Source organism: Pogona vitticeps, chromosome 6, assembly GCF_051106095.1.
Source record: "Pogona vitticeps strain Pit_001003342236 chromosome 6, PviZW2.1, whole genome shotgun sequence".
Lineage (NCBI taxonomy): Eukaryota > Metazoa > Chordata > Lepidosauria > Squamata > Agamidae > Pogona > Pogona vitticeps.
Window position 1 is genome coordinate 116,441,399 of NC_135788.1, and position 24,116 is coordinate 116,465,514.

Here is a 24,116-nt window from a genome sequence, read left to right on the forward strand (position 1 = left end):
TAGTCGTTCAGCTTCCAATAACGTCCTCATTAATTCAGATTTCTCCCCCGCCTCTTCTAAGGAATCAATTGGCAGTAATCAATGGGTCTTCTCTTTGCAGATTGTAGGAAGGAGAAAGTATAAAAGGTTAACCGACCAGATAGGCGGGATATAAATAAAATAAATAAATAAAATAAAAATTAATCATCCGAAAAACCAGAATTGGAAATCTTAAATTGTGGGTTATAACATCCAGGGGGGAAAAGGGAAAGCTCCCTGCAAGAAGACTTAACATTTTGCGAACGGGTTTGTGAAACATATTGAAACTACTATGTAACGAACCGCACGTTACTTGTAATCATTTTAATGGCGTTCCTGCGGCACCGTTCGATCTAGTTACTAAGGCAGCAGGGGTTCCTATATAAGCAGGAAATCTAAATCGTTACTGTATAATTTTTCCTTTGACTTGATTTTTTAAAAACGCAAAGTGGTTCCACTGGGGCTCGAACCCAGGACCTTCTGCGTGTAAAGCAGACGTGATAACCACTACACTATGGAACCAACTTGAAAAAGTCTTCGATTTTATTCCTTATGAGAAAAACTAAATCTTCACACAGTGAAAACCGAAAGGCTAAACATAAATTTAAGGCAATTTGAACACATCTACGTACAGTATATGGAAATTTTAAATACAGTACTTGTTTTCTTTCTTTGAGGGAACGGTCGAACTCCATTAATTTCTTTTCTCCCCTTTGCATTTATTTTTTATCATTTGGAGTGGACTCTTCCAAAAGTTACAGGCAATGCTATGAGCAATCCACCAGTGTTTTTTTTAAAAAAAGTCCTAGGTCATGTTTCCCTTCCAACTCAAATACAGGTGGATCAAGCGCATAAGGCCGTCAAGACGAGGTGGCCGAGTGGTTAAGGCGATGGACTGCTAATCCATTGTGCTCTGCACGCGTGGGTTCGAATCCCACCTTCGTCGGTCTAAAATTCCTTTTTTTTCCCCTCCCCATCACTTTTCATTTTTCAGTTTGTGCAATACATACTTATCTTCGTTGGCCTTTAGCGATAGCTCAAATCATTTTGAAAAGCTATGTTTGAACTCTGGGGATGCGAGATAGGTTTGTATTCACAGATCCGCTCTTTCTATTGCAAAATAATGGACTGAAAATCCGATTTTGATACCCGAGTGGATTCTGTACTCTGAAGACTTGATCCCTCACCTTGGGCTACTGCATTTTACAAGACGCCAGCCTTCTTCAAAACAGGTGCCTTAACCCTTGAGAGCCCCAACATCCAGAAAGAGAGGTGAGAAGACTAAAAAAAGGGATGAAGGCCAAATCATCTTCATCAGCAGAGGTACAAGGCAAATTTATTGAATAGGAGAAGTGCAGTCTTGGCACCCAGAAATGTACAATCTAACAGTTCCTCTAGGCCAGTTTATGCAACAGCTACACTCTCTGGAAACATCCATGCAGCTACACAATATCCAAACGCGAGGTCATGGTTTCCTTTATTGTGTCAATCCATCTCATGTTCAGTCGCCCTCTCTTCCTGCTGCTTTCCAATATTCCTAACATTATTGTCCATGTTGAACCATGATACCTATTTGCAAGCCTTCTCTAAGGTAATGCAAAATATGTCAGAGCCGTTTGATCTTCATTGAATTGACAATTAAGATGCATTGGCTTTACAAAAGACCTGCCCTGCTTATGTTGCGATATCGCAAATGTATCCTGCCTTTTTGATTACTCCCAATGGGGTGGATGGGCAGGGCAAACTGCATGCACGGCCAGTTGACTTTCAGATTTCCTAATGCATTTGTCTGCATTAAATATTTGAAATTTATACTTCACACTAGCACTTAAAGGGGTTTTGAAGCAGTCTTGTAAAGACGCTTCATTTTTTTTTTAAATTGACTTTGGTAGCTACCTGCAGTAGCAACTCAACATTTGTCAAATGTTCAAGAGGTGTTTTAAGCAGTGTTTTTTAAAAAATTAACAGAGAGCATACATGTAATTTACTTTTCGGCTATGGATGACCATTTATTATTTATTTATGTAAAATAGTTTTCTCGCCCTTCTCCATAAAGGCACCCAAGGTAGCTTATTACATCTTTAAAAATATTAGCTAAAAAAAAACTTATTCACAGACGTAAACAATTAAATAAACATTATATTAAAAATGCTAAACAAAAGCATTATTAAAACAAAGTAATGGCTAGGCAATGTTGTTTGGTGTTTGACAGGCGATAATATAGAGGCATGGAGGATATTTACAAAGTCAAACCTTATTATCAAATACAAATATTCCCTTTTCAGAAAAGCAAAAAGGTAGCTAAATGTGTACACTGTCTTACAAGTAGGTAAGTACAGACACTATTTTCAAGCGAGCAGAGTGGCGCAGCGGAAGCGTGCTGGGCCCATAACCCAGAGGTCGATGGATCGAAACCATCCTCTGCTAACCTGTATTTTTCCTCCTATTTGTTAAGAAAAATGGTTAATTTTCTTCCAGCGAACAGACATTGAGAATCAATTTCTCCATTTATTTAGGGGAGTCCACTTGCAACCATAGAAAACTTATCTGTGCTTAAGAAAAAGAAAGGTTGGATGATTCTTTTCCCCCAATGAAGCCCAAAAAATGATTTTTGGAACAGGCTCCCTGGATTGTTATCCTTCCATCATATAAATTGCAAGATTAAATCTGGAAAAGACATCTTAAAAAGCCACTGCCTTCCTATTTTGATCGGCCATTGTGAGCGAAAGGTTTGGCTTTCTTTGTCGCCTTGCTCAGCAGCTGAGGGGGGGCGCGATATTTTTGAATGCCCATATTCCCTCTCCCCCATATTAACAAATACAGCGACAGATCGCTTACACATCCCTCCAAAATTGTCAAAAGGAACAGCAAAATCATACTCAGGAGGAGGAGCGGAAGCTGCTTTTTCCAGGCAGTCAGGATGGCCGAGCGGTCTAAGGCGCTGCGTTCAGGTCGCAGTCTCCCCTGGAGGCGTGGGTTCGAATCCCACTCCTGACAAATGCAACTTTTTCTTGCCTCCCATTCTGATTTTTTTTCTCCTCCAGGTCGTAGAGAAGTCTTGTCTTTTCAAAGAATGCTTTGCCCACGTGAGAACGTAAGAAAATTAACGGAGAGTCGCTAGCTACCGGCTCCGGATCGCCTCCCTTTTAGTTTCGTGAACCTGTAACATTGTGTAGTTTCATGTAACAAGATCCAATTAGATACTATTTTTAAAATGTGTGTTATAATGATACCCCATCTTTGCTCAAAGAGGTGGAAGCGGTGCACTTGGTTTTCCTCTGCCTTTGCAACCCTGCGGTGAGAAGAGACTCCTCCTTCTGGACATGAAAGCTATACACAAGGACAAAAAGCACGTGGAAATCAGCACCTAAGTACTGTAGTATAGAAAAACGGGCGCTATTTAAAAAGGCACTATTTTCCTAAATGCAAAAGCGTGCCCTTTTATTACGCTGAAGGTTCATGTACTGTAGTACCTTTCTCTGGATCATGAATAAGCCGGTTGTTTTTCATTCATGGTACGGAGAACCCTCTAAGCGCTGGAAAGCAAGAACTCCCGCTGAGTTTAACTAGACCAAGGATGATGGGATCTCATGTCCAAGTTCTGGAGACCTACTTTACCCCATTTGCGGTCTTTTCGCCTCGACTTCAATGTACCAGTTTCTTTTTGCCGGAAAGCGGGCCGAGTTGCTAGAGTAGGATTCTTAAATGGTTCCCCCCCCCAAATATCCCAATCCATGCCTTCTGAAATAAAACTGCAACTCCTTTCCAAAACTGATCCTGCCCAAAGGTTTTCAAGCGCAGATCAAGTTTTCCAAGCCCTAAAAGCCACCCGTGCGAATCTCACCCCCATCGCTTCACCTCCTGCACCGTTTAAGCCAACTACAATATTTTGGGTTCCAGCTTTTTTTGGGAGCAAGTGGTGGCTCTTAAAAGAGCCTTTTGGTTTCACAGGGTGGTCGTTCTCCTTTTATGCCCTCTCGCCGCGGATGCGCCTGGCCAGCTGGATGTCCTTGGGCATGATGGTGACCCGCTTGGCGTGGATGGCGCACAGGTTGGTGTCCTCGAAGAGCCCCACCAGGTAAGCCTCGCTGGCCTCTTGCAAGGCCATGACGGCCGAGCTCTGGAAGCGCAGGTCGGTCTTGAAATCCTGGGCGATCTCCCGCACCAGGCGCTGGAAAGGCAGCTTGCGGATCAGGAGCTCGGTGGACTTCTGGTAGCGCCGGATCTCTCTCAAGGCGACAGTGCCGGGGCGGTAGCGGTGGGGCTTCTTCACCCCTCCGGTAGCAGGAGCGCTTTTCCGGGCAGCCTTTGTAGCCAGCTGCTTGCGAGGGGCCTTGCCACCAGTGGACTTCCGAGCGGTTTGCTTGGTGCGAGCCATTTCGCCTCTCCTTCGCGCTCCAAGACCTTCTTCCGCAAAGAGCTGCAAAAAATAAGTGAGGAGCGCTTGTCCCCCGGCTTTTTATAGCCAAGCCCTGTGCCCTGATTGGCTGAGAGGGGCCAGGGGGACCGTTGCACGGTTTGAATTTCCCGGGCTTGATATTGATTGGACGCAGATATTGCAACACCCCCCCCATCAACCCTCCCTCCTTTCCCTGAGGCGCTCAGGCTTTCTCCTTAAGCAAACCAGATGGAAACTAGAAGTAAACCATGTATTAGCTTTTGTCCTTAAAGGTTTCCCCAGAGCACCGCTCCTCCTGACCCTTTCCTCCAGAGCAATTTAGTTGTTTTTTTTTAAATCAGGAAATTATTAAGATTTCGCACGCAGCTGAAAAGTCAGAAATCATGAATGTCAGAAATGTGGGCCTTTGAAATCTGTTGCAATGAGGGGGAAAGTTTGGGAGAAATACACATTTCTTAAGAAAGATATTATGTGAGACTAAATTAGTAATGCTATAGGTATGGAACTTTACTTGGGAGTAAACCTTACTGCAATTAGTGGGCATACTTTCTGACTGGAGTTGTTTTCTCAGGGACCCCACGCACTTTAGGCTTTAAAGCCACATACAGTTTCTCCAGAGTAAAATGAGGAAAACTCAGTGGGTACCTCTGAGTGGGCTTGTATTGAACCAAGTTTTCCAGCGCAGGAGCTGAAACCATATAGTGACATTCAAACTCACACCTAACAGTTCTGCTTCACATGGAAAACAAAACCTACAGTTGGGGGGGGCTACCTTTATTAGTCAGGGCCAAAATGTCAGAAAAACACGTGCAAGCTTTTGAGTTCTGCTGAACTATTCATCAGAAGAGGTGGTAGAACCAGCATGTGGTTGGGGAAGGTTCCCAACTGGTCAGCTGTTATAACCCCAAAGTCTAGCTGAACTCATTTCTTAAAATGGAGATTATAGACTACATGGTAGGTGTGTAAATTTTAAATTACCAGCGCACATTAGACTGGAGAAATCAAATTTCTGAAAGTAAAATGGGCTGATGTTTAGAGATCTTCCTTTTGCTGCCCAGAGAACCAATGTACAGTATTTTCCTAAACTAGGTGGCAGATTGCCACTCCTGCTTCTTCTACCTGAATTTTCTTTTAATCCCCTCACCTGATGAAGAGTCCTGAAAAACTTCAAAACTTGCCCATATTTGTAAATTCCAGTTAATTTCAATTTAATTATAGAGAGGGAGACAACTGTACGATATAACGTGACAAAAATCAATATTTATCTCCTGTATCCAGACAGAAAAACTTACCGTTTTTGTTACAATACTCGTTTAATTATTTTTAAGTATTTGTATACCCAATTTTTTAAAGCTTTTGAATGTTGTCCTTTTAATAATATGAGCTGCCTTGGGTCCTTTGAAGAAGTAAGGCAAAGCAAAAATATTATAAATAAATAAAAATTCCTGCATAGGGATGTTTTCACCTCACTGTGAGTTGCCATCTGTATGTGGAGGGACAGCTTTTTTTTAAAAAAAGGATGATTTTTTAAGATTTGGAAGGTATGCTTTGGGATCAGGCTTATGTATGGGGACCCAGACTCCGTTTTGAAGGATTCAGACCTGAGGTTTTGGAGGGTGCCACCCCATCAAGAACTCGAGGATTTTCCTACAAGCCGTTTAAATTCTACTTGTGAATCCGGTTCAGCTGTAACAGTCCGTTGTAAAGGTATCTACATCATACCCAAACCGTTTTAAATTTAAAACTACCCTAGGGGGTAGATCGCCTTAAAGGACAAAGTCTCTTAACAATTAGTACTTTGAAAAAGCCCGCCTTCCAAGCGGATTGGTGACTCGACGTTGCCGCCCCGAAAAAAAAAATTGACTTTTGAAATTGCCGCCAAAACTACAGGGTTTGAAATTGGCGCCGAAAGCGCCGCGGCCTCTTATTCAGTGCTTAAAAAACAACAACACACACACACACAACTCCTTTCTCGCTAAAGCGGGAAGAGGAACATGGTGGAAAGAGGGACATCGTGTCTTATAGACTCTTAGAGGGCTCCCTGCCTGAAACTGTTTACATTGCAAAAATTCATAAATTCGTGCATTTGGCTAATCTTTACGGTATCATAAGGATCTTTTGCTAGTCTTGAGACTACTTATTTGGAAAGTTTCGTGGTCCATCAAGGGCCAGCCGTCTAGCCTTCCTTTCCGCCACAATCTAGTGAGGCTTTCATCTACTTCAGTGCAGGAAGATTTTGCTATGTAGTTGCAAACCTCAAGAAACACAATTACTTCCTCTTGACTGGAAGAGAATTACAATTGGCTTCATTTGTATCCTCTGGATAGAAGGGCTTAAGAGGCGTTTGCGTGGTTTTTTAAAGGCAACTAGAAAGGATACCAAAGTATATATTTTTTTAAGTTTCATGCAGGACAAAAGCTCTTTCTGTGAAATTGTGAGTGGCTCTTAAAAGAGCCTTTGGTTTGGTTGTTTTTTTTCCCTTGCGGCTTCGATAAAATACGATTTATTTTCCTTTCGCCTTGTGGCTCTCGGTCTTCTTGGGCAGCAAGACGGCCTGGATGTTGGGCAAGACGCCTCCCTGGGCGATGGTGACTTTCCCCAGCAGCTTGTTGAGCTCCTCGTCGTTGCGGATGGCGAGCTGGAGGTGGCGGGGAATGATGCGGGTCTTCTTGTTGTCCCGGGCGGCGTTGCCGGCCAGCTCGAGGATCTCGGCCGTCAGGTACTCGAGGACGGCGGCCAGGTAGACGGGGGCCCCGGCGCCCACCCGCTCGGCGTAGTTGCCCTTCCTTAGCAGGCGGTGGACGCGACCCACCGGGAACTGCAGGCCGGCCCGGGAGGAGCGGGTCTTGGCCTTCGCCCTGGCTTTGCCGCCTTGCTTTCCGCGTCCAGACATTCTGCTCTGTGGCCTTCGAAGATTCCGAAAAAAAATCGCAACTCTGGAAATAGTTTGGTGGCTGCAATCGTCTGCGGGGCTTTTTATTTAGTCCTGGAGCTCCAAAATGTGACTTCCTATTGGTCGAGTTCCTCTAGCTTTTTAAACTGCCCAATAGAAAAGCTAGTTATCCGTGCTGCCCAATCAGTAAATAGCGATTTATGCTAACCAATAGAAGCCAAGGGTTTGAGAGTCCGAACTTTGCATAGTTGCGCAAACTTTCCCCGGCCAATGAGAAGCGGGCAGTTCTGGAACGGCGATTAGCGTGGGAGTCCTATAAATACCAGGCGGGGAGAGCGGGCTTCTCACTTCGTGTGTTCTGCAGACGCGGTTGAGCCATGCCTGAGCCAGCCAAGTCCGCTCCTGCGCCCAAGAAGGGCTCCAAGAAGGCGGTAACCAAGACGCAGAAGAAAGGCGACAAGAAGCGCAAGAAGAGCCGCAAGGAGAGCTACTCCATCTACGTCTACAAGGTCCTCAAGCAGGTCCACCCGGACACCGGCATCTCCTCCAAGGCCATGAGCATCATGAACTCCTTCGTCAACGACATCTTCGAGCGCATCGCCGCCGAGGCCTCCCGGCTCGCCCATTACAACAAGCGCTCCACCATCACCTCCCGGGAGATCCAGACCGCCGTCAGGCTCCTCCTGCCCGGAGAGCTGGCCAAGCACGCCGTCTCCGAGGGCACAAAGGCCGTCACCAAGTACACCAGCTCCAAGTAGACCACCCACCCACCACCTTTCCGAACAGACACAAAGGCTCTTTTAAGAGCCACCCACTTCCTCAACAAAAGAGCTCTCGCTATTATCCCTACATCTTATTTTTTTCTTCTGTAGATCTTATTAATTGCAATTTCTTTTCACTGGTTCTGAGATCGAGGGACTTAAAACTTTTGGGCATGAAGAATGTTCAGCAACAAACGATGGTAATTCCCTCGCTTCTCAGAAGTATGGGCTTAGATCTGGAAGAAGCCAATTTCTAAGAAATCATTGGAGGATAATTCCATGGAATCAAGTAGGGGTGCTAGCTTGTGTATTGTGTCTCAGCTGGTAGTATTTGAGAACCCTGGGATTTGCAGTCCACATGAAAGTTCTAATTACACTTTAAAAACAGGCAGGTTTTCTCTTCTACACACGTTTCCGCGTACTGCAGGCGGAAGCTAATGACACAAAACCTGGTCGTCTTAAAGGTGCCATAGCACTCTTGGTTTTGCTATAGCAGAGTGTTAGTTGTTTGTTTAAATGTTTTTATCCCGCTTTTTTCCTTAATAAGAACCTAAGGCGGTTTACATGTTTAAAGCTGGAAACAATGGGTATACAACGGGGGTTTACATCACTAAAATACTGTAGGGACTAGCTCCCTGAAAAATGTCGGAAATACTTTGGATTCAGGCGGGATAAGGTCAGAGAGCAGATGCCAGTAGATATTTTCCAGCAGTAACAACAGAGGTTTGTTACTTCTGCGTGTTCCCTGCGTACATGCATTTTCATTTCAGAAAGGGCAATGCAAGATTAGGCGCAGGCCGGCATGATTCCAGCACTTTTTGGTGGTGAACCGATCCAGTGTTTAATGATTACATGCACTGCAAACCACAAAGGTGTTTTTTTTTTCAAGAGCATACACATGGTTAATATTGGAGTCGTTCTGGAAATCCTTGTCCATCAAATCGGCAGAGTAAACCCATGTCTGTTCTCCCTCAAACAGTTGTATAAAGAAAAGGAGAGGTGGAATACACACATTAGCCTCGTCCTGTCAGTAAACTATGTACACAGGACAGGAAAATTCCTACGATTTCCGGAAATCTTTAGGGTCTTCTAACCAAGACTGAAAATTTTTGTGGATGTCTTCTCCCTTATCGTTTGGTGCCATCTGGTGGTGGTATTGTACACCTCTTAGGGTTAAGTTAATATGTTCCCAATTACTAAACATATTACTCCAAAAAGTGGCCGGTTAGCTCAGTTGGTTAGAGCGTGGTGCTAATAACGCCAAGGTCGCGGGTTCGATCCCCGTACGGGCCACTAACCTTTTCCCACCCGTCTCTTTCCTTCCTTATTACTTTTACATTTTCAGTTTGGAACATTTACCCCCTGATCAACGAACTCTTACCAAACGAACGAATTTTAACCAAGGCCCAGTGCTGGAGGATTTAGCGTCCTTCTGGCCAGTACCACACAGATGGTTCAAGGAAGTTATTTGGGGAAATAATTTAAATAAAATATTGGAGATGCTACTGTGTTTAGAGCCTTCATCTAGGTTTAATAATAAGGACCTGGCAAAATCTAATCCAAACTTTATGAAACTTTTAAAACTCTTTGATGCTGTTTAAGTTTTCGTGAGCTTTGGGAACTTGGCATAACTGTTGAACACTACATTTCATTGTGTAGATGCATTATCCTTCCTTTCTCCCAAGCCAGAACTTTTCTTTAGAAATCCAGGCTGACCTGTTATCAAGCATCAGTCAATTTCCCTGCTCCCTTTGCTTTGCTTTGCTTGCTAGCTGCTTCTTCCTGATAAGGAATTCTGGAGAGCTTGAAACCTGGCACATTGTTTACTAACATCTTGGTTAGTCTTAATAAAGCTGTTGTCCTTATATGGAATTAAAATATAATAATCTTTAGAAATGGGCAGAGGAAGCAGGGAGCTATAAACTTGGTAATAAACAACAATTTATAGACAATAGACAATTATTTTGTCTGTATCTTATTTGATTTGATGACATACATAGCAAGCCTGGCTCGAAGTCACTGGTCTTAAGGGCATTGCCCTTCAGACATAGTTGTTTTATTATATTTTTTAAATTGTATTGATTCTTTATTTTTAACAAGTGGCCTTGTGGATGCTGAAAGAGTGACAGTATGGTATGGGGGTGAGGTAAATAATACTTTGAGTACAATTGATAGCTGACAGTGCCATATTTTTATTGGCATAGTTATAAGTGAGTAGAAATTACAAAATAACAATCTTTGATCAAATATTATAATTGTATAACAATCACCAAGTCTTTTTTTAAATGCAAAATTGGAGGTGCCAATGCATCTTCTTAATTTCGTAACAGTCTTATAACTTGCTAGCATGTGCTGTAGACAAGATAGTACTTCTGCCTCCTAGTCCTACAAACAGCCAAGGAGAGCAAATTAGAGCAAAATGTATTCCATCGTCTCTTGATAACCAGGTCTTGTCATCAATGCAAGTGGAGAACTTACCATCCCAGAGACTAGATTGTCATTTCCATAACTTACTAGCTTAGCTAATGGTGGTAGAAGGTGGAAAACCAGGTGTTGTTCCACTCAGGACTAAGAGATAATGCATAAGCGCAACCAGACAGAGCCAGATTTCAAGTCATTTTGTAATCATCCTTGTCTTGGAACTGCAGAGCTGATTTTGTAATACTTTACTTTACTTTTATTGAATTTATACCCCGCCCCTCTAGACAAAGTCTACGTTGGCTTGGTCATGTCATGAGAATGGCTGATGGTTGGATTCCAAAAGATCTCCTGTATGGGGAATTAGTGCAAGGAAATTGCCCCAGAGGAAGACCACAGCTATGATATAAGGACATCTGCAAGCGGGATCTGAAGGCCTTAGGAATGGACCTCAACAGATGGGAAACCCTGACGTCTGAGCATTCAGCCTGGAGGCAGGTGGTGCATCACAGCCTCTCCCAATTTGAAGAGACCCTTGTCCAGCAGGCCGAGGCAAAGAGGCAGTCCCAAAACCAGCAAAATCAGGGAGCTGGACAGGGGACAGAATGTATTTGTCTTCAGTGTGGAAGGGATGGTCACTCTCGAATTGGCCTTCTCAGCCACACTAGATGCTGTTCCAAGTCCTCCATACAGAGCATGTTACCATAGTCTCTCGAGACTGAAGGATGCCTACATACCTGTTGCGCCTCATAAAGTACAACCCCATTGTGTCAAAATGTTTTTAAACAGAGATATAAAGCCTTTGTAGACCTCCTAACTCTTATATGTATTTATTTATTCTATTTATATCCTGCCTATCTTGTCGATATGACCACTCTAGGCGGTATTAAATATTACACTTAAGTATTACTCACGTTAATACTTAAAAATGGTTGACCATATATCGGTGTGACTTGGCATCTGTTTTGTACTGAGTAGAAACCATTCAATTGGATTTAACACGGATCTGCTTCAAGTTTGCCTTGATAGTGTTCAGAGCTGCAGATTTTGCAATTGTAACCCCATGCTGTTGATTCTCCCCCGTCCTGTTTTGCTCCATGGGTACTGTGAAGTTCTTTTGAACTCTGAAGCTTATTCACAGCTTTGTTTGGTGCTTACAAAGGTTTTACAGTGGACCTTACTTCGATCTTCTGGGACTCCATCTGTCCTCCAGCACCATAACCATCTCTTGTTAGACATCTGGAGAGCAATAGCTGAGTTACTATGGGTAGTGTTGGCTTGTTTCTCTTTGCCATAAGAACTGTAGCATAGGAAATGTTGCTCATAGGAGGGCTTAGTTTAGCTTTTTAAATACGATGCCTTTTATAAAAAAAATGGCCTTAGAAGTTGGAATTATCTGAGTACTTTGCTTTGGCAGATATGCCTTATCTCGCCTTGGAAACAAAATGTAAATACTGTACTTTTATTTTGCTATGGGAATAAAAAGATAGAGGAGGGCAGAAGGGAGAAAAAAAAAGGAAACTGCGTTGGCCGGGAATCGAACCCGGGTCAACTGCTTGGAAGGCAGCTATGCTCACCACTATACCACCAACGCTTTGCGAGGAAACATCGTTGCTACAAACCTTAAGAAATACGGGAATTATATTGTGAGTTTCCATACGGTGGCGCTCTCAACTCAACTGTCTGAAAAGAGCTGGACCTTTCAATCATTTAATGCAAAAATTTTTCACGATGTCCTCACTCCTTTGAATCGATCGTTGACCTTTCTTCCCAACCCTCACCCCCCCACAAAGGCCGTATTAAGTTAAAAGCTTAATTGAGTTCTGCCCCTTTCTTTTTCTATTACTTTTGAAGCTGGATTGGCCCCAATCAATGGGCAAAAGTACATCTTCCGATGCTGGAGTTAAACACCAGTGATCGGAAAGGGCAGGAGAATCTCAATTTGGGGGGCAAAATTAATGCTCCAGGTGAGGCTCGAACTCACAACCTCGGCATTGCTTTCACAAGTACTGCTGTATAAGTACCGCGCGCTAACCGATTGCGCCACTGGAGCTTCTGTTCTTCAGCGTTTGGAATAGAGTCCCTTGCGTGATTCTTAAAGGATTTCTTTCTTTTTTTCTTCCCCTCTCCTTTGTTTCCTGGAAGGCTTAAGTGTAAAATAGATAAGAAATCATTTAAATTAATTACGGTACTAAAACTTAGGTGGGGTTGATTTCAGATATCCTGCAAGATCTATAATTTTAGATTTTTAACTTAGAGGCGTGGAGGGGTCCACTTCGTTTTAAGCTAACAGAAAAAAAAATGTCTATAATCCGATTTTTAAAAATATTGCAAAGAGTGCCCTGTCCTCTCATTAATTCACAGCTCCTGCTAATCACTTGAGTCTTGACGCGTTATATGGACTGAAAGGAGGTCCCCTCTCTCTTCCTGTGTAGGCTCTGATACCGTCTCACACAAGAGAAGACAAAGACAGCTTTAAATAGGATCAGGCGCTGCTCAGTGTGAATGAGGCAATCTTTCTAGTCACACAGCATTCTTTCTCAGATGACATAGCTTGAAATCACTGTATTAGAAGCACACACTTCAGGTTCACTAAACGCATCCGACACCCCAGTAGTCTTGACATACTATCTCATTATCCTAATTAGATTAAAAAATGCAAAGCTGATGGATTTTCTTGTCTCCCTCAACCACCCGAATCAAGTTTCACCGTCCAAGACTTCATGACACGTTCTTCTTGAGAACTGGAAAATCCAGTAGGCTTTGTATCTGGTTCACCAAGAGTGGGATTCAAACTCACGCCCCAGGAAGAAGTTGGGGCTTTAATACAGGGCTTTAGACCGCACAGCCATCCTGATGGTCGTTAAAATGTTTCGCACACACAAACTCACACGCACAACCTGCATGTGCGACGGCGTTCGGGTGTGCAACAGCCCTTTGAGGTCTGGTTCCCACGTGCAAAGGCGATCACGTGAAAAGCTTGGCAGTCATTTACACCTCCTTTTAATCAAGCAGAGAGTGAATATTCTGATTTCGAAGACTGCCAAGGGACATGGGTTAGGGGAAAAATCATGAGGATGGATCCAGACACGTTCATAGTTGGTGTAAGAGTATAAGACATATCAAATATTTCACCATCTTGGAAAAATCGTGGTAGGAAATCTCGGCTTTTCCTCCGATCTGATTTGAAACGACCCCATGACCAAGATTCTCTCTGTTTTTTCAAAGCGAGAATATGGATGCAATTAGTGAAAATAAAATGTCTGCGTCTTGAAAGAGGTCTTGAAAATGTGGCAAACCTCCATAATAAATAATAAAAAGGGAGAAACGAGGTTTAGCACCGTTCCTTTCTATATGCTCGTAGTCGGCAGGATTCGAACCTGCGCGGGGAGACCCCAATGGATTTCTAGTCCATCGCCTTAACCACTCGGCCACGACTACTACTTGCCTTAAATCATTTTCGCGTGTCATCTTAGGGAAGTAACCCCAGTTGTAGCTTCTTTTCTGCATGCTGAATTGTTTATTTATTTATTTCAAATATTTTTACCCGACTTTTCTCCTTTAAAAGGACCCAAGGCAGCTTAACATTGTTCAAATACAATTGTTAAAAGTTAAAAACAGTGTACAAATAAATAAATACATATACAAATATTTTAAAAGAATTGAACAAATAACCACACTAAAAATGGTAAACAAAATCAACACCAAAAAACACATTCAAAGCCACAAGGCACAGCATTCCATTTAAGAAGGTCTCTCTGATGTCAGTTGAAGGAGATTTTTTTGACTTGATATCAAACCTGGTTGATGTTTCATTCTGAGTGTTCTTTGTGAATTTTGTTGCATGTGTGTATACAGTGTATATACATTCAATGACAACAAATTATTGTGATTCCTCATTTCATCATTTTAAAGACTCTTGATCTGTAGGCTTAACCCAACACGGATACCAGGAAAAATTGGAGACCGTAGGAAAAGAGGAAGACCAACCATGAAATGGATTGACTCCATTTAGGAACCACAACCTTAAGTTTGCAAGAGCAACATTGTTCATGATAGGACATTTTGGAGTGTACTCATTGATAGGCTTGCTATGAGTCAGAGGTGAATTGATGGCATGTAACAACTTAGTAGTAGTATGAATGGGACAATTCACGTATGGCTCAGCTTGGTGAGATCCTAGCAGAACAGGCCTCATAGGCTGGACACAAACCTAATCATGCACAGTATATACTCATTGTCTTCAGCTGGCTGTATGTTAGTAATGAGTTAGTTATTAAGTAAAATAGTCATTAAATTCATTATTGACTAACTAATCATTCATTCATTGGGTACCATCAGGTCAATTCTGAGAATACTAAGAAGTGGTTTCTTCTTTTCTTATGGAGGAGGAGCTCTAGAAAAGCACACGTGAATACAATACTTTAATTCACCTTACACATATGATCACCCAACTACTGTTCTACCATGACCATTGTTAAGGTAGAGTATCCTGAAGTTGGAACAGGTTCTATAAGGCCATCAAGTCCAACCCCTTGCTCAATGAAGGAATACAAATCAAAGGATATCAGCCAGGTGGTTATCTAAGCTTCTCTTGAGATGCCTCCAGTGTTGGAGCACTCACCACCTCCCCAGGTCATTGGTTGCGTTGTCATACTACTCTAACAGTTAGGAAGTTTTTCCTGACATTCAACTGAAATCTGGCTTCCTGTAACTTGAGCCCATTGTTGTGTGTCCTGCACTCTGGGATGATCGAGAACAGATCCTGCCCCTCCTCTGTAGGACAGCCTTTCAAATATTTGAAAAGTGCTATCATAACAACCCTCAGTCTTCATTTATCAAGGCTAAAGAGGCCCAGTTCTTTCAGTCTTTCCTCGGCGGGCTTGGTTTCCAGCCCCTTGGTCCTCTTCGTTGCTCTCCTCTGAACTTGTTCCAGTTTGTTGCCATGCTTGGAAGAAGGTAACCATCACGGTTTGTAGTTTTTGGATTTCTCTGCTGTATCTTTTGTTGATAAGTGTTCCCGGTATTTTATTTTTTTTAGTTGCCATGATAGGTATGATTCCACCCATCCCAAAAGACAGGGCAGTTTCCAACTGGAAGAAATGTAGGTACCCTTGGAATCTGAACCCAGGATCTTCCATTTGACCCATAAAGCCATGGTAGCCCTCTGTAGACAAGAAGAGGTGGCGATACACAAACTTATGCTGAGGTGTACTGAAAACCAGCAATGGTACAGTAGATGACAGCAAATGCAAACTCACGTCTGAGTGCAGCCAGATCCAAACACGTTCCGTCTGTCTGTATACAGTCTCTATCTCATGTGCACAGCATCTAAAGTCTGTCACCATTTTCCTGGTGCAACCAAGCTAAGACAAATAGTAAATCTTTAAACATAAACTATCTTGTGCCTTCAGGACTTTGGTCACCGAAGACCCACCTGTGGCCAAAGCAGAACCAGATAAAGCTGGTTCACCGTCCTATATTTATTTTGTCTGCCTGATGAATGTGTGAGCTGATTCTATTTACTAGTGCCTTGTCTGAGAGTGTGTATTCTTTGTCTTTGTGATTGGCTTATGAGGGTGCCTTGGCTTGAAAGGAGGAAGGAAAAGGACACAATGATAAAATGTCAAACAAAAAAAGAAAAGAAAAAAATATAAAATGATTTGCAAATCACAGGTTTGGGTCAGTTTATTTTCTTTGCATTTTTTAAAAACCAGAATACTTGTTCTCTGGAAATTATGAAAAGAGGCCTGGGTAGCTCAGTTGGTAGAGCATCAGACTTTTAATCTGAGGGTCCAGGGTTCAAGTCCCTGTTCAGGCGCAATCTCTTTATTTTAGTAAATAAAATGGTCAACAGAGTGTCATCTTTTCACCTCCTGGATTTGTTTTTCCTTCTTAGCAGGGCCTTTCAAGGTAGAATGGTATTCCATTGGATGCTACCGCAGCTCACGTTGCCCCTTCATCTAGCTTTATTCCATCTTACTCCTTACTAGAGGCAAACACGGTGTGTGTGGTGCCAGACTGTTTGATGCCACTCTCTGTGTGTTCCTCTCTCTCTCTCTCTCTCTCTCTCTCTCTCTCTCTCTCTCAATACACACTTTTGCCTCTCTGATGGGTTGCTGTGCCTTCTGCCACTGACAGCCACAAAAGGAACCAGCTATTACTGCACATTTTAAGATTACTGTGCAATCCTAAAGGCCACACAGCTACTGCATTTCCTAGTTGTTGTTGTTTAGTCGTTAAGTTGTGTCCGACTCTTCGTGACCCCATGGACCAGAGAGCACGCCAGGCCCTCCTGTCTTCTTCCACGGCCTCCCAGAGTTGGGTCAAATTCATGATAGTAGCTTCGATGACACTGTCCAACCATCTCATCCTCTGTCGTCCCCTTCTCCTCTTGCCCTCACCCTTTCCCAACATCAGGGGCTTTTCCAGGGAGTCTTCTCTTCTCATGAGTTGGCCAAAGGACTCTCAAGAGTCTCCTCCAGCACCGCAATTCAAAAGCATCAATTCTTCAGTAGTTGGCCTTCTTTATGGTCCAGCTCTCACTTCCATACATCGCTACGGGAAAAAACATAGCTTTTCCTAGTTACAGTTATACTATTAGTTCCACTTCAGGAAGCAACAAGACCCATATAAATAAGATGCTAATTCCCTAAGTAAGAGTGAATGACCGCTGACAATTCACAGGCTTTGTTGTTGACCATCAGAGTGGGTGCTGCACAGCTGGAGATGGTGCAGAAAAACTATAAACATCTTCCACAACCATGCGTGACAGGCCTCCTTGAGTGAAAGTAGTTTGAGAAGAGGGACCTCTGCTAGTCTGTGCTATCATATCCGTCAAAACCCACAGAGACAGAAAAATATACATAGTATATATTTTTAAGAAGACAAAGACATTGTGGCACCTTAAAGATTAACAGCTATTGTATTTTAATGTGAATTTTAAAACATAGCATCAAAATATAGCACTTCGTCTTTAAGGTGCCACAACGTTTTCATCTTTTTAAAATTTTGTTTTTGCTTGAAGTTTCAAAATGCGGGCTGTAGATCCAGCTAGAGTTTTGGAACTTTTAATGTTTTTTTTTCCCTGCACCATCGGTCGCTCTGTAGAGTCCAGCCTGATGAAAACCTGTACAAGGTCGAAATCTAGCTTACGTCTGTGAATATTTTTAGTGTAATGAAAATATATATATACAGGCATCTTTTCGCTTAGTGAAAAAGGGCTTTGAGGTGACATTCATTCACAGAGGTAAACGATGCAGGTAGGGTTGGATAGAAAGAAAGTGTGCTTGTTTTATGTCCCAATAAACGCTACAAAACTCAGCATTTTAAAACATTTCCATTCGGAGGTTCCTGCAGAATTCTGCCCAATTCTCTCTTGGGAAATACAATATAGGGAATAGGAAGATCTTCGTGGAAATGAACTGAGACCCGAACAGTAGGAAGTCATGGAAGCAAGCGAGAACCAAGGAGGTAGTGTGGCCGAGCGGTCTAAGGCGCTGGATTTAGGCTCCAGTCTCTTCGGAGGCGTGGGTTCGAATCCCACCGCTGCCAGGTCCTCTTTTCCTTCATTCTTCTCCCAGAATTAGCCCCCGAGGCAGTTTTAGATCATGCAAAGAAATCTGTGCTCAGGTGATTTGTCCTGACTTCTCCCTTTGTGACCTGGCCGCATTTTATAAGCCATCGCTTGGAAACAAATTGCACTCTCTTGTTTTTTAAAAATGCAAACGTTTGGGATCAGTGAAGTCAGAACTGCGTTGCTGCTTTTAGTGGAGGAAGGAAATCCCCTTTTTCAACGACGTGACACGGCAAGAGAGAATGCACTGGGTCTCGACGGCTCCGAAGAAGGGGGCATTCAGCAGAAGAGAAAAATAAATAACATTTTTGCCAAACGAACGGGCCCTATTTTCCTCCCAGTGGAAGCTGAAGGAACCAAAGAGAAATGACTTTAGCCAGAAAGCCCGGCTAGCTCAGTCGGTAGAGCATGAGACTCTTAATCTCAGGGTCGTGGGTTCGAGCCCCACGTTGGGCGTCTGTATTTTACATTTTTTAAACATACTAAAAACTAACGTGTTAGGATGTTGGGGTGTTTAGAAAATGCCTTTTAAAGGAAGCAAGCGGAGATTGGGAGGTGCATCTAAACCCACATGACTGTGTTTATAAAGCAAGATCATTGCATTTAATTTTAAAAATTTATTTACTAAGTAAGTTATTATGCAGAGACATCACCTTGCCAACAAAAGTCCGAATAGTCAAAGCTATGGTTTTTCCTGTCGTGATGTATGGATGTGAGAGCTGGACCATAAAGAAAGCAGACCGCCGAAGAATTGATGCCTTTGAATTGTGGTGCTGGAGGAGACTCTTGAGAGTTCCCTGGACTGCAAAGAGAACAAACCTATCAATTCTGAAGGAAATCAACCCTGAGTGTTCACTGGAAGGACAGATCCTGAAGATGAGGCTCCAGTACTTTGGCCATCTGATGAGAAGAGAAGACTCCTTGGAAAAGACCTTGATGTTAGGAAAGTGTGAAGGCAAGAGGAAAAGGGGACGACAGAGGATGAGATGGCTAGACAGTGTCTGCGAAGCAACCAAGATGAATTTGACACAGCTCCGGGAGGCAGTAGAAGATAGGAGGGCCTGGCGTGCTCTGGTCCATGGGGTCACGAAGAGTCGGACACGACTAAACGACTAAATGACGAAGTTATTATGAAGGGCTGAGTGGGTACAGACATTTTAGCACATTAACAAGGCAAGATGATAGGAGGTTGGGTAGAACTGTGGAAAGAACTGGATTCCATAATGGCCACACCGTGGGACTAATCTGGTCTAAAATACATTTGCTCCCAGGTTTTTGTTGTTGTTTAGTTGTTAAGTCGTGTCCACCTCTTCATGACCCCATGGACCAGAGCACACCAGGCCCTCCTGTCTTCCACGGCCTCCTGGAGTTGGGTCAAATTCATGCTGGTAGCTTCGATGACACTGTCCAACCATCTCATCCTCTGTCGTCCCCTTCTCCTCTTGCCCTTGATGACACTGTCCAACCATCTCATCCTCTGTCGTCCCCTTCTCCTCTTGCCCTCACACTTTCCCAACATCAGGGTTTTTTCCAGGGAGTCTTCTCTTCTCATGAGGTGGCCAAAGTATTGGAGCCTCAGATCCAGTACTTTGGCCATCAAATACAGGGTTTGAAGGAAATCAAATACAGGCTTTATTTCCTTCAGAACGGAAGGAAATTCCTTCTCCCAGGTTACGATCCGTTAATGAAGCCTAGTCTGTTTGTTAGACATATTTACATGCAGGTGTACACAAGCCTTCTCTGTTGATCAGCCTCGTAACAGCCACTCTGTGAGCTAAGACAGGTTGCTCATCCAATGTGAACTGGTCAGCTTCATAGCCCAGCCGAGGGCTTGTTTTATTCCAGTCCTTGTCGAATACTCTAGCCTTAGTAGAAGATATTCTAAGCTCAATGCTTCTGGTGACAAGTGTTAGCAAGCAATAGCTCTGTTGATTTGGGGCTTGCGCTGGGACAGGGAAAACAAAAACAATGATAAAGAAAGCTAAAAACAATGATAAAGAAAGCTATTAAGAAAAGCAGTGGAAGAAGCCAGACTATACTAACACTGTATTGCCAGTCAAACCTCACTGAAAAGAGAAGAAAAATTACAGGACATGAATCTGGAGACAGCTGAGATAAAATATGTTTAAAACCCATCTCAGTGGGCTCAATAGAAACCAAGGTTTCTTTGGCCACTATCAAGTGTAAAATATTGCGTTATATTTGCTCCATTCCCAGCTATATTTTCTGTTTTTAGATCTTTTTAAATCTTGATCTGATTTCCCCAAAAATTTTTGCCTCAGACCCACGCTAAGGAGGGTGAGAACACAGCGATAATTTTGTGGAACGGCAGGTAAACTTAGCAGCACTGTACAAGATGTTCCTCATGCTGCTGCTTCTTCCTCTGTTTTTTAAAATTACACTTTGCTTATTATCGCCACTAATTAACGAATTTGTGTTTAAGCGTAATTAGCTGTTGCTGCTTTCAAAATCAACCTTTCTAGCCCAGGTCTTATTAGGCAGCTGGACAGAACAAGGTAGTATGGCCTAGCAGTCTAAGGTGCCAATTCCAAATTCTCATCTCTTCTGGGAAGTGGGTTCAAATCCATCTGTTATCAGAAGTTGGGTGTGGTGTACTCTTAACACAGAGAAATAGACTTTCTAGAAAATTAAGGAGGGAAAATTTAAAAGGGAAGATTCTTTGTGTAAATACGTACTCTGAATCTTAGCTGTCCTTTCAGAGGAAATTCGTTTCTTGCCCCCGCTTTATCGATAACACGTCAACTTTGAAAAAGTAAAGCAACCCAGCTTTGTGTACATAATTCCATAATTTAGACCAGGTAAGCCCCCAACCTGTTTTATTTAAATCAATTTTAAATCAAATTCACTTGCGGTACGATAACATAGTCCCAGCCATCTGCACAATATTATGGAAACAATATCTTTATACTGTACCTTGTTGAAGCCGGCTTAAGAAACAGTTACGAAAACAAACCGTCCCTGGGTGGGCTCGAACCACCAACCTTTCGGTTAACAGCCGAACGCGCTAACCGATTGCGCCACAGAGACCTACTGATAGCTCTAAAAAACAAATATAAAAACCAATAGCAGGAGCAGAACCTACACTGCTTCCTTTTTGACTTGCCAATTATTGTATGCTTTGTGATTAATTCAAGAGGAGTAAATCAAATCCAAGGGTTTTTTTTATTCACACCCAATTTTCCAAACACTGATAAACGCACCAGAAGAAAAGTGTCAACATTTTACTGACTCTGCCAAATAAGGTAGAATGCATTTATACTTACAAATGAATGCATACTCAGACGTATTTTGCAATATTCCATTCCTTGATGTATTAAATGCAAGGATGGGCAGCTACCTCCTGAGATATTTTCCACTTAGAAAGCATCATATACTCAGTGTATGATGCATTGGGGGTCTGAGATGACTATGGTAGATTTAATTGAAGGCTAAACAAGCCGGATTCTATGAGCCGATTGGTGGAACTGTAGATAACAGGCATATTCAGGAGTATAAACCAGTGTATTTACTTTCAAGAAAGTGTACATGATTGCAGTGAACGCCTATAGATATACAGTACCATGTATTCTCAAGAGTAGTCCCACTGAACCCAGTGGACTCTTGAGAAAATGGGTACAATATTGGAATCTAAATCTGACCAGAGAAAAGGGCCTCAGCTGTACTGTTCGTGGCTCAGCTTTAAATAATTGCGTTACCAGTTGGACTAGAGATAAGCAGAGGTGGAAGGGTAAAATAAAGAAACTTGGCAGCGGTGGGATTCGAACCCACGCCCCCGAAGAGACTGGAGCCTTAATCCAGCGCCTTAGACCGCTCGGCCACGCTACCACCCGGTTGAAAGCTGTCACAGAATAGATGCTCATAAAATAGAACAAAGAGATCGGAGACAACTTTCTTTCTGTCCAACTCCAGTTGATGTCTTTGCTCCTTGGATCAACCTTATGCTTATGATCCTCTTTGAGGGTTTTTAAAGAACAGCTTAAAATAAAGTTAAATGCCATGCCGGCTTAATTCCCTTATCTGAGGAAGAAGACGAATAGCACATGTTTGGATTTCGTAATCTTTCCACGAACCATAATGATGGTTCTTTTCTCCCACGAGAAAGGAGAAGTTGATATTTGCTCCTGCCTGATATCCATTGCGGGGAGCAAATGGAAAAAGTTAACCAAGAGAGAAAGACCACTAGACGGACCACTCTGAAATAAAAATCCTCCGGGAGTCCAACAGTGGGCGCCCTTTCCTCCCAGCTAAGGGTAAATGTACTCTCATGTTTACACAGTTTTTCTTTTCCTTATGTTGATGGATAGCAAAACGTTTGCACGAGCCGGCTCGTTGGTCTAGGGGTATGATTCTCGCTTTGGGTGCGAGAGGTCCCGGGTTCAAATCCCGGACGAGCCCATACCTTTTTTAAAACACTTCTTAAGCCTTTCTCATAAAAGTCACAGATATACGTTTTCCAACGCTTTTATGAAAGCACTGCATTTTGATAACCTATTTGAAAAGGAAAGCTTTTCCGCTGCTATATAATTCATACTTGCACACCCAAGGGAACAAAAAGGTGCTGATCTAGAAATCCTAGAAGGCAGTAAAAATGACTGGGAAGTTAAACAGGGGCACTCCAGGCGGGAAAAATTTCCTCCAGCTCTCGCTATAACTTCTACTGGACTGATATATACTTCAATAGGATATGTATATTTAGTGCCACTTAATAAATATCTTGATTCAGCCACCAAGAACTCAAATGAAGAAATCAGAAGGAGTCTGAGAATCGGAAAGGCAACGATGAAGGAATTAGAAATGATCATCAAGTGTAAGGATGTGTCAGCGGAGAAACATTCTATCATTAAGAGCCCTGATCAGATTTTGTAGACTCAAGGCATTGATTCCTTCTCTGAGTCAATTCTTCTGCCTTCAGATTTCCTGGCATTATTGAAAAAGTCCGGGACGTGATTTTCCCTTTTCGGAACTGTAACAGGAGCCCTGAGAAATGGATTTAAAAACCGGACAATTTGAATTTCTCAATCATTATCTTCTCTGAAGGATGCAACACTTCTGTAATTAGATTTGCAAGAATGGCAAGTGGTTCCACAGCATCACCAAAAACTGTTCCGTCGAAGTGCATTCTCGCAGGCGTTGGTGGTATAGTGGTGAGCATAGCTGCCTTCCAAGCAGTTGACCCGGGTTCGATTCCCGGCCAACGCAGGTTACCTTTTTTTGTGACATGGGTGTAAGTCCTTTTTTACATTTTCTTCTTTAAAGGCTGAAAAATGAAATGTAGTGTTGTCTTTCACAGAAAAACAAAAAGCCAACCAGAGAGGATGTGTGAACTATTTTTACACGCTTTTCCAATTAGTTTGCTATGCAAATAACCGAACATGTTACTAGAATAATGACTACTCGCCTGTAAGCAAAGTTAGGTTGGCAATTAATTCCATCAGCTATGCTGCTGGGGAAGCCAAAAGCAAAGGAGTGTAATACCTTTATCAGACCACAGATACCTCAAACAACAACAACAACAACAAAACAGGCTGTTTTTCGTTTGTGTTTTTCAAAAACAGACACAGGATTGCAATTTTTTAAAAGAGTGTAATGCTCTAATAAAAGTAGCACCCATCCTTGCTTTTGGTCTTCTAAAAAGACCCAGAAAACTTTTCCTCATAATTTTATTTACTGGAGGGGGAGCTGTTCACTGATTCAGCTCACAATTGAGCCACAGAACCATGTTTGACCGCATACGAATGAAAGCTGCTTAAAAAAAAGGCATCCAGTGAAAAGTTACAAAAGGAAAGTGGAAAAGTATAACTGGCCCGTACGGGGATCGAACCCGCGACCTTGGCGTTATTAGCACCACGCTCTAACCAACTGAGCTAACCGGCCAGACGGGTTAAAGCTTCTTAGAAAATACAGGTCTATTGACTGAAGTACAGTACAATCAAAATTGCTAATACTGTACTGTATTCCACTTCCTAATTTGGGGGAAGTATCGCTAGATGGTGCTAAATCCCTATGTCTATGAAATACCTAGTGCTGCCT

The 24,116-nt window shown here is 42.7% G+C and overlaps 3 protein-coding genes and 16 non-coding genes across 19 annotated transcripts; 10 read left to right on the forward strand and 9 right to left on the reverse strand.

Annotated features, from left to right (window-relative positions):
* Positions 1-340: 340 nt before the first annotated feature.
* On the reverse strand, positions 341-4,435 carry LOC110087648 (histone H3). The gene has a single exon (XM_078378282.1). The coding sequence runs from the start codon at positions 4,394-4,396 to the stop codon at positions 3,986-3,988; it is 411 nt and encodes a 136-aa protein (XP_078234408.1). The 5' UTR covers positions 4,397-4,435; the 3' UTR covers positions 341-3,985.
* TRNAV-UAC (transfer RNA valine (anticodon UAC)) lies at positions 468-540 on the reverse strand. The gene has a single exon. It is a non-coding gene; the product is annotated as a tRNA-Val (tRNA).
* On the forward strand, positions 883-964 carry TRNAS-GCU (transfer RNA serine (anticodon GCU)). Its single transcript has one exon. It is a non-coding gene; the product is annotated as a tRNA-Ser (tRNA).
* Positions 2,374-2,445, forward strand: TRNAM-CAU (transfer RNA methionine (anticodon CAU)). The gene has a single exon. It is a non-coding gene; the product is annotated as a tRNA-Met (tRNA).
* TRNAL-CAG (transfer RNA leucine (anticodon CAG)) lies at positions 2,933-3,015 on the forward strand. Its single transcript has one exon. It is a non-coding gene; the product is annotated as a tRNA-Leu (tRNA).
* A 2,448-nt stretch (positions 4,436-6,883) lies between the features above and the next one.
* LOC110087650 (histone H2A type 2-C-like) lies at positions 6,884-7,351 on the reverse strand. The gene has a single exon (XM_020809513.3). The coding sequence runs from the start codon at positions 7,308-7,310 to the stop codon at positions 6,921-6,923; it is 390 nt and encodes a 129-aa protein (XP_020665172.2). The 5' UTR covers positions 7,311-7,351; the 3' UTR covers positions 6,884-6,920.
* A 310-nt stretch (positions 7,352-7,661) lies between these two features.
* Positions 7,662-12,275, forward strand: LOC140708098 (histone H2B 1/2/3/4/6). Its single transcript, XM_078378286.1, has one exon. It carries the CDS (start codon positions 7,688-7,690, stop codon positions 8,066-8,068), a length of 381 nt encoding a protein of 126 aa, XP_078234412.1. The 5' UTR covers positions 7,662-7,687; the 3' UTR covers positions 8,069-12,275.
* TRNAI-AAU (transfer RNA isoleucine (anticodon AAU)) lies at positions 9,291-9,364 on the forward strand. The gene has a single exon. It is a non-coding gene; the product is annotated as a tRNA-Ile (tRNA).
* On the reverse strand, positions 12,012-12,083 carry TRNAG-UCC (transfer RNA glycine (anticodon UCC)). Its single transcript has one exon. It is a non-coding gene; the product is annotated as a tRNA-Gly (tRNA).
* A 173-nt stretch (positions 12,276-12,448) lies between the features above and the next one.
* TRNAI-UAU (transfer RNA isoleucine (anticodon UAU)) lies at positions 12,449-12,542 on the reverse strand. The gene is made up of 2 exons: positions 12,505-12,542; positions 12,449-12,484 (listed from the first exon to the last, which is right to left on the reverse strand). It is a non-coding gene; the product is annotated as a tRNA-Ile (tRNA).
* A 1,306-nt stretch (positions 12,543-13,848) lies between these two features.
* Positions 13,849-13,930, reverse strand: TRNAS-AGA (transfer RNA serine (anticodon AGA)). The gene has a single exon. It is a non-coding gene; the product is annotated as a tRNA-Ser (tRNA).
* Positions 13,931-16,237: 2,307 nt separating this feature from the next.
* Positions 16,238-16,310, forward strand: TRNAK-UUU (transfer RNA lysine (anticodon UUU)). The gene has a single exon. It is a non-coding gene; the product is annotated as a tRNA-Lys (tRNA).
* A 1,651-nt stretch (positions 16,311-17,961) lies between these two features.
* TRNAL-UAG (transfer RNA leucine (anticodon UAG)) lies at positions 17,962-18,043 on the forward strand. Its single transcript has one exon. It is a non-coding gene; the product is annotated as a tRNA-Leu (tRNA).
* A 405-nt stretch (positions 18,044-18,448) lies between these two features.
* TRNAK-CUU (transfer RNA lysine (anticodon CUU)) lies at positions 18,449-18,521 on the forward strand. The gene has a single exon. It is a non-coding gene; the product is annotated as a tRNA-Lys (tRNA).
* A 2,518-nt stretch (positions 18,522-21,039) lies between these two features.
* On the reverse strand, positions 21,040-21,113 carry TRNAN-GUU (transfer RNA asparagine (anticodon GUU)). The gene has a single exon. It is a non-coding gene; the product is annotated as a tRNA-Asn (tRNA).
* A 716-nt stretch (positions 21,114-21,829) lies between these two features.
* TRNAL-AAG (transfer RNA leucine (anticodon AAG)) lies at positions 21,830-21,911 on the reverse strand. The gene has a single exon. It is a non-coding gene; the product is annotated as a tRNA-Leu (tRNA).
* Positions 21,912-22,409: 498 nt separating this feature from the next.
* TRNAP-UGG (transfer RNA proline (anticodon UGG)) lies at positions 22,410-22,481 on the forward strand. Its single transcript has one exon. It is a non-coding gene; the product is annotated as a tRNA-Pro (tRNA).
* Positions 22,482-23,213: 732 nt separating this feature from the next.
* On the forward strand, positions 23,214-23,285 carry TRNAG-UCC (transfer RNA glycine (anticodon UCC)). Its single transcript has one exon. It is a non-coding gene; the product is annotated as a tRNA-Gly (tRNA).
* A 601-nt stretch (positions 23,286-23,886) lies between these two features.
* On the reverse strand, positions 23,887-23,960 carry TRNAI-AAU (transfer RNA isoleucine (anticodon AAU)). Its single transcript has one exon. It is a non-coding gene; the product is annotated as a tRNA-Ile (tRNA).
* Between the last annotated feature and the right edge of the window lie 156 nt (positions 23,961-24,116).

Coding starts and splice junctions, on each gene's coding strand:
- LOC110087648 (XM_078378282.1), bottom strand. CDS start 4,396: ATGGCTCGCACCAAGCAAACCGCTCGGAAGTCCACTGGTGGCAAGGCC.
- LOC110087650 (XM_020809513.3), bottom strand. CDS start 7,310: ATGTCTGGACGCGGAAAGCAAGGCGGCAAAGCCAGGGCGAAGGCCAAG.
- LOC140708098 (XM_078378286.1), top strand. CDS start 7,688: ATGCCTGAGCCAGCCAAGTCCGCTCCTGCGCCCAAGAAGGGCTCCAAG.